This window comes from Bos taurus, chromosome 7, assembly GCF_002263795.3.
Source record: "Bos taurus isolate L1 Dominette 01449 registration number 42190680 breed Hereford chromosome 7, ARS-UCD2.0, whole genome shotgun sequence".
Lineage (NCBI taxonomy): Eukaryota > Metazoa > Chordata > Mammalia > Artiodactyla > Bovidae > Bos > Bos taurus.
The window spans coordinates 57396231-57405100 of NC_037334.1; the positions used below are offsets into that span (position 1 = coordinate 57396231).

The window sequence follows — 8870 nt, forward strand, 5'->3', positions numbered from 1 at the left end:
GAAATTAAAAGATGCTTACTCCTTGGAAGGAAAGTTATGACCAACCTAGATAGCATATTCAAAAGCAGAGACATTACTTTGCCAACAAAGATTCGTCTAGTCAAGCTATGGTTTTTCCTGTGGTCATGTATGGATGTGAGAGTTGGACTGTGAAGAAGGCTGAGCGCCAAAGAATTGATGCTTTTGAACTGTGGTGTTGGAGAAGACTCTTGAGAGTCCCTTGGACTGCAAGGAGATCCAACCAGTCCATTCTGAAGGAGATCAGCCCTGGGATTTCTTGGGAAGGAATGATGCTAAAGCTGAAACTCCAGTACTTTGGCCACCTCATGTGAAGAGTTGACTCATTGGAAAAGACTCTGATGCTGGGAGGGATTGGGGGCAGGAGGAGAAGGGGATGACAGAGGATGAGATGGCTGGATGGCATCACTGACTCGATGGACGTGAGTCTGAGTGAACTCCAGGAGTTGGTGATGGACTGGGAGGCCTGGCGTGAGGCGATTCATGGGGTCGCAAAGTGTCGGACACGACTGAGGGACTGATCTGATCTGATCTGTATCTCCCCCAAATTCCACTCCCATCCAGGCTGCCAGGTAACACTGAGCAGAGTTGCCTATGCTGTACAGTAGGACCTTGCTCGTTATCCATTTTAAATACAGCAGTGTGAATATGGATCCCAAACTCCCTTCTGCCTGGCAACGCTAAGTTCCCATTCATTCAGTCAGGACCTACAAGGCTTTACCTGAACTACATCCAATCATCGGACAACCACCACCACCACCACCACCAGCACACAAACACCATCAGCATCATCACCATCTCCCCTGGAAGACCCCACCACCACCTTTGAAACATACAGTTCTCCTTGTTTTTCACTCACACGGTTGACTCTGTTCGGAAATCTTTTCCTTCATATAACTGCATGGCTTGCTCTCCTACCTCCCTTTTGCCACATTGTCACCTTGGCAAACGGAGAAGAGGATGGCACCCCACTCCAGTACTCTTGCCTGGAAAATCCCATGGAAGGGGGAGCCTTGTGGGCTGCAGTCCATGGGGTCGCGAAGAGTTGGACACGACTGAAGCGACTTAGCAGCAGCAGCAGCAGCAGTACCTTGGCAAAGACACTCTGGATCCTCTTTGCTGATCTGTTCTTGTTTATAGCACTTACCGGCACCTGACATTTTACCGCATACTTTAAAATGTAGCGCGCGCACACGTAAACACCATGAATACAGAAACGTTTGTCTATTTTACAAAGAAGGCGCTCAACAACTTGTGTTGGAAGGAGGAATCAATGTTACATACTCTTTCTACAAATCAGCTTTTAGAAACTTTGGTAAAATAACACACGTGACATGAAGTAATCTGTAAAGTTAAAGATACCAGGGCCTGGCTCATCAGCCAGCACGAAAAGGCAAATCCTCACAACAGCCAAGCCTTAAACGTGAGAGGCAACCCGCCCCCCCCCGCCCCCCCACCACCCGCCTTTCTTTAGAAAATGATTTTTCCCTTCAGGACAGTGGCTACCACATGGAGCCCCAACTCTGGAGAGAGCAGACAGACGGGTTCCAAGCCCCAGCCAAGCGAACTTTCTTCCCGCCAAAACTCACCGCCATGGCGCCGCCCAGCAGACTGTGCAAATCCACGACACTGACCTCGGTGATCCCCCCAAAGGAGTGGTTACTATCTTTCCCCTCCCTCTCGGGACTGCCAGGCCTAACACGACACTAAAGCACACACTGCACGCCTGCTGAGGTAATCTCTGGCGCACTACCTCCGGGGGTATATCCTGGCCTTCGGGGAATTGTAGTTCTCAGACGCCTAAAACCTATGTCCTGCAGGCATATACTGACTACATTTCCCAGAGAACAATAGATTACCGGAAGTCTAATCGATAAGCCACTCAAAGGGGCGCCGGTAGTGACGTCATGAAAAGTTGCCCTACAAAGCCCTAACTACAAAGCCCATGATGCAGTTCAGGCCACTGATGCCGCGAGCGCGCTATGACTCACCTAGGGTTTCCGGGCCTTCAACCTTTTCAGCCTACATAGCTGGGTTGGGTGTCTTGTCAGGATGCCAGGAAGCAAAGTGTATTCGTCTTCAGTAACTGAAGTGCTAATTATGACTTGCCATTGTGCACAGATATTTATGACTGTCGGTGGTGGCATTCAAAAGTCGAGAATTTAAACATTTTAAAGGCATTTTTTAACAACCTCCAATTTATTAAAGGAGAGGCTGGAAACCTTCTCCTGGTCCCAGTGCCTGATTGAGATTGTTTCATCTGTGTCACCAACCAAGATGGAGCTGTCTAGGTACTAGACACTAGACACATATGGCCATTTAGTTCTTCAATTGCACTAGCCACTTTTCATGTGCTGAAAAGTCATGTGGCCAGTTGTTATCATATCTGGACAGTTGCAGATACAGAAAATTTCCATCATCAAAGAAAGATCTATTGAAAAAAACCGGATCCAAGGCTTTTACTTTCTGGATGTCAGATTAGTTACTCTCACATGCTTTCCTTTGTTAATTCAGTAAACAGTCATTAAGCATCTATTGTACAGAGCACTTGGGAGGGGTAGAGAGGTGTGCCCAAGCCAGAAATGTGTCTTCCTAAAGAAATCAGATTGATTATATTCTTTGCAGCCAAAGATGGAGAAGCTCTATACAGTCAGCAAAAACAAGACCAGGAGCTGACTGTGGCTCAAATCATGAACTCCTTATTACCAAATTCAGACTGAAATTGAAGAAAGTAGGGAAAACCACTAGACCATTCAGGTATGACCTAAATCAAATCCCTTATGATTATACAGTGGAAGTGAGAAATAGATTTAAGGGCCTAGATCTGATAGAGTGCCTGATGAACTATGGACTGAGGTTCGTGACATTGTACAGGAGACAGGGATCAAGACCATCCCCATGGAAAAGAAATGCAAAAAAGCAAAATGGCTGTCTGGGGAGGCCTTACAAATAGCTGTGAAGAGAAGTGAAAAGCACAGGAGAAAAGGAAAGATATAAGCATCTGAATGCAGAGTTCCAAAGAATAGCAAGAAGAGATAAGAAAGCCTTCCTCAGCGATCAGTGCAAAGAAATAGAGAAAAACAACAGAATGGGAAAGACGAGAGATCTCTTCAAGAAAATTAGAGATACCAAGGGAACATTTCATGCAAAGATGGCCTCGATAAAGGACAGAAATGGTATGGACCTAACAGAAGCAGAAGATATTAAGAAGAGGTGGCAAGAATACCTGGAAGAACTGTACAAAAAAGATCTTCACCACCCAGATAATCACGATGGTGTGATCACTGACCTAGAGCCAGACATCCTGGAATGTGAAGTCAAGTGGGCCTTAGAAAGCATCACTACGAACAAAGCTAGTAGAAGCGATGGAATTCCAGTTGAGCTATTTCACATCCTGAAAGATGATGCTGTGAAAGTGCTGCACTCAATATGCCAGCAAATTTGGAAAACTCAGCAGTGGCCACAGGACTGGAAAAGGTCAGTTTTCATTCCAATCCCAAAGAAAGGAAGTGCCAGAGAATGCTCAAACTACTGCACAATTGCACTCATCTCACATGCTAGTAAAGTAATGCTCAAAATTCTCCAAGCCAGGCTTCAGCAATACGTAAACCGTGAATTTCCAGATGTTCAAGCTGGTTTTAGAAAAGGAAGAGGAACCAGAGATCAAATTGCCAACATCCGCTGGATCATGGAAAAAGCAAGAGAATTCCAGAAAAACATCTATTTCTGCTTTATTGACTATGCCAAAGCCTTTGACTGTGTGGATCACAATAAACTGTGGAAAATTCTGAAAGAGATGGGAATACCAGACCACCTGACCTGCCTCTTGAGAAATCTATATGCAGGTCAGGAAGCAACAGTTAGAACTGGACATGGAACAACAGACTGGTTCCAAATAGGAAAAGGAGTACGTCAAGGCTGTATATTGTTACCCTGCTTATTTAACTTATATGCAGAGTACATCATGAGAAACGCTGGACTGGAAGAAACACAAGCTGGAATCAAGATTGCCGGGAGAAATATCAATAACCTCAGATATGCAGATGACACCACCCTTATGGCAGAAAGTGAAGAGGAACTAAAAAGCCTCTTGATGAAAGTGAAGTGGAGAGTGAAAAAGTTGGCTTAAAGCTCAACATTCAGAAAACGAAGATCATGGCATCTGGTCCCATCACTTCATGGGAAATAGATGGGGAAACAGTGGAAACAGTGTCAGACTTTATTTTTGGGGGGCTCCAAAATCACTGCAGATGATGACTGCAGCCATGAAATTAAAAGATGCTTACTCCTTGGAAGGAAAGCTATGACCAGCCTAGATAGCATATTCAAAAGCAGAGACATTACTTTGCCAACAAAGGTCTGTCTAGTCAAGCTATGGTTTTTCCTGTGGTCATGTATGGATGTGAGAGTTGGACTGTGAAGAAGGCTGAGCGCCAAAGAATTGATGTTTTTGAACTGTGGTGTTGGAGAAGACTCTTGAGAGTCCCTTGGACTGCAAGGAGATCCAACCAGTCCATTCTGAAAGAAATCAGCCTTGGGATTTCTTTGAAGGGAATGATGCTGAAGCTGAAACTCCCATACTTTGGCCACATCATGCAAAGAATTGACTCATTGGAAAAGACTCTGATGCTGGGAGGGATTGGGGGCAGGAGGAGAAGGGGACGACAGAGGATGAGATAGCTGGATGGCATCACTGACTCGATGGACGTGAGTCTGAGTGAACTCTGGGAGTTGGTGATGGACAGGGAGGCCTGGCATGCTGTGTCATGGGGTTGCAAAGGGTCGGACACGACTGAGCGACTGAACTGAACTGAAAAAAATAACAGGAAAGAAAATTAATAAAATTTTTAACAAAAATAAAATTTAAATTATATATGTATAATGTACATTATATTTACACTGTTCAACAACTAGTTTTGAAATATAAATTTAATGTTGGCATAACACAATGCCTGGAGCATGGTATGGGCTCAATGAAAATTCAGTGGCTGAAGAAGTTAAAGAAGGAACCTTAGGTTATAGAGAACCAAGAAATAACTTTAGGTTATAGAGAACTTACCAGTGGTTCCCTTGCTTCTGTACTCTTACACACAAAAATACTCCCCTTTATCCTCCACCTTTAGCTACTAACCATTTAGACATCACTTCCTGACAGCCCAAGTCTGAGTTAAATGTCCCTTTTTTGATGTTCCCCAAAGCAGCTCCTTCCTGCCCTCCCTTGTGAAAGTTATCTCACCAAATTTTAATAGTTTGTTGACCTCTCACTAGACATAAGCTCCATGACAGCAGAAGCTGCCTAGCATAGTGTCTGGCACATAGCAGGTGTCTTACAAACATTTACTGAATGAATGAAAGACAGGATCCTCATCCTCCATAGCTCTTATAACTATGGTTAGGCTTTCCTGTTCCAATTCTGCCCTAACCAGTACTATTTGTCATCTTTGATTCATCAGCTTCCAGTCCACATTGTTCATACCACAAATATTTATTAATCATCTCCTATGAACATGACATAGAGGTAGGATATAGTAAGGAGAAAGACATGGCCCCTGCCTTCATGGAGCTTACAGTCTAAAGGGTGAGAACCATTAAAGAAGAAAATAAATAAGTAATTGTGTGATAGAAAATTGTGAAAATTATGAAAAACCTACCTCCACGCATCCAACTGCATCCTTGTTAACTTTCTTATCTAAGTGATATTTTTTCAAGAGTCATTGGTTTTCATTCATTCAACAAAAAATTAATTCACTTATAGTATAACCAATGCACTGTCCTAGATGCTGGAGATACAACACTTGAACAAGACAGGCGCTGTCACCTCTTTCTAGTGGAAGAGGCAAACACTGAAGCAATGGGAGGCCATGGAAGTAAGTGTTTTAAGTGAGGAAGGGGCATGGTCCTATTTGTGTTTCATAAAGATCTTTCTGAAGAAGGGTTGAAAGGAATAAAAAGTGGAAGCAGAAGGCTGTTGCAATTGTCCAGGTGAGAGGTGATAGTAGTTCAGACTATAGTGGTGACAATCAAGGTGAAGAAAAGTAAACAGAGTCCAGAAATATCTAGAAAATGAAAATTGCCACAACTTGATAATATGGCTTTTTGAATGGGAAGTGTTCATTCTTTGAGTTTCCCAAGTGGCACAGGGGTAAAGAATTTGCCTGCCAATGGAGGAGATGCAAGAGAAGCTAGTTCAATCCCTGGGTTGGGAAGATCCCCTGGAGAAGGAAATGACAACCCACTCCAGTATTCTTGCCTGGAAAATTCCATGGACAGAGGAACCTGGTGGGCTACAGTCCATGGGGTCACAGAGTCAGATATGACTGAGTGCGTGCGCGCACACACACACACACACACACCCATCCATTCTTTGTTCTGCTATGTGGAATACCCTCTCTAGATAAATGAAATTAGAAAGGTAGCAGAGTGGTTAAGAACTCAGGCTGTGAATCAAACCAAGTTCATCATTTATTAGCTGGGTGACCTCAGGCAGTTCAATTAACCAGTCTGGTTTAAAGGTAATAATAGGAAGCACCTCATAGGATTGCTATGAAGATTAAAGAAATAATATGTATATAGATATAAACCCTGTGTGTGTGTGTGTGTGTGTGTATATATATATATATATATATATATACACACATATATATATGCCCAGCATATAGTAAACACTTTAAAATATCAGATGTTTTTATTATTATTTTAGGAAAATTGGTCTATAAACACTAATCTGATTAAAATAGAAAAAGCTTGCCTGCAGTCCATGATAAATCTCTTTCCTAGCCTGACTGAGCTAGTTATCACCATATAATTGTGTGGTATACCTTCACCAACTGTCAGATCATTTGCACTCATTCTTTAAAATTCCACAACAGAGCTCATTTCATTTTGTTTTGTTTTCCAAATCCATCTCACTGGTCATTCTACTGGATTCAATTGAGTCAGCATTTCTAAATTGAGATCCATAAAACTATAATTAATTTTGGCTTGTCTCTGAGTCCCTTTATATTTGTTTTTCATGCTTATTTACCTAACTTCCCAACCTTTATATGACACGGGCCAAGGAAGGAATTGTGGGCATTTATTTTCACACTTCTGTCTCACAAATGTGGCATGCAATAAATATGGTTGTCACTTCCCTACCCTATTAGACACCTTTTTTTTTTCTTTAGGCTATTTAATGTATTTATTTATTTGGGCATTATCTGATGTCCTGTGGGATCTCAGTTCTGCCACCAGGGATCAAACCCACATCCCCTGCATTGGGAGAGCTAAGTCTTAGCCACTGGACTGTTAAGGAAGTCCCTCATCCTTTGTTTTTAAATGATTTTGTTTTCTGACATTAGTGTTCTGCTTTTACTTTTATGTTTCCTGAATGATGGACTGATTATTTTTTATAGTCTATAGTCTAGAGAAGGAAAGATAATCTAGGATTTATGGACTTTAGCTGATCCCGGGGTTGCACTGTGTCCAATTTCCAACAGTTAATAGGCAACAGAGAAAGTGTATGTATGTGTATGGTGCTCACAAGCTTTTGAGTAAGACGTCTAGGTCTGACTTGGAGCTTTGTCCTGTGCTAGCTCCGCTCCTTCAACCCTGGGACTCCAGGTCCTCACATGTGTGTGTGTAATGATAGAACCTACTTCCTAGGCTTGCTGTGAAACTAAAATGACTTATATCGAAGAAGGTGATTAGTGTGGTTTATGATCTAAGTGCTCAAGAAAGATTATAGAGAAAGAAAAGTGGTTGACTGGAAGCCAGTTTGATCATTGTCATGGTCTGAATGTTTGGGTCCTCACAAAATTCATATGTTGAAATCTGAATGCTCAATGTGATAGTATTAAGATTTATGAGGTGCTTAGGTTAGAAGGATGAAGCCCTTTTGAAGGGATTAATGTGCTTATATGTGATTCCCAGGTGGCACTGGTAGTAAAGAACCTGCCTGCCAATGTAGGAGACAGAAGAGACATGGGTTTGATCCCTGGAAGATTCCCCTGGAGAAGTAAATGGCAACCCACTCCAGTATTCTTGCCTGGAGAATCTCATGGACAGAGGAGCCTGAAGGGCTACAGTCCATGGCATCACAAACAACAGGACATGACTGAAGTGACTTAGCATGCACGCATGCAATGTTCTTATACAGGAGAGCCCACAAGCTCCCTACCCTCTTCCACCTTGTGATGATACAAACAGAAGTGTTCTACATGAAGAGGGCCCTCACCTGGCCATGCTGGCACCCTGCCCTCAGGCTTTCAGTCTTCAGAACCATGAGAAATTTTCTGCTGTTTATAGGCCTCCCAATCTATGGTATTTGGTTATAACAGCCCAAATGAACTAAGATAGTCATTCAGTTAAATGGAATTCTGAATCTGACTGACATGAGCTAGGAACAACTAGCCATATTAATTAAGAAGACAAATGTAACCAAATTAGAGAAGTTGCACTTCCAGGTACCAAAGTTTTGAGAAGCCCCTGTTGCCTAGATTTCTCCTAAAGCGGTGATACTTGTAATTCTTAGGACTTGGAAGTCACTCATTCATGTCATCCCACTGCAGACTCAGGATCCACATGCCTCAGCCTGTTCTTGTCAACATTCCACAGAGCATTGCCAGGGTGTCACAGGGTCATATGGGAAATGTGACACCTGAGTCATCAAAACACTGCCTGTGATTCCTAAATAACCTGCCCATCCAAACTGCTACCAACATTTCCATAACCATGGTGGAGCAGTCCAAGGGCCTCCAGAAATAGAAGGAATGGGATTTCCCAGATGGTCCAGGGGTTAAGAATCTGCCTGGCAGCACAGGGGACACGGGTTCGATCCCTGGTCTAGGAAGATCCCACATACCTCGGGGCAA

At 43.0% G+C, this 8870-nt stretch overlaps 1 protein-coding gene across 2 annotated transcripts in view; it reads right to left on the reverse strand.

Annotated features, from left to right (window-relative positions):
* Positions 1-1760, reverse strand: part of LARS1 (leucyl-tRNA synthetase 1) — a 70561-nt gene extending 68801 nt beyond the window's left edge. Inside the window, 1 exon segment of one of the 2 annotated variants that reach the window (NM_001102492.1) lies at positions 1608-1750. In NM_001102492.1, coding sequence (NP_001095962.1) covers positions 1608-1613 — 6 coding nt within the window. In that variant the 5' untranslated portion in view covers positions 1614-1750. 2 annotated transcript variants of the gene reach the window in all.
* Positions 1761-8870: the final 7110 nt, after the last annotated feature.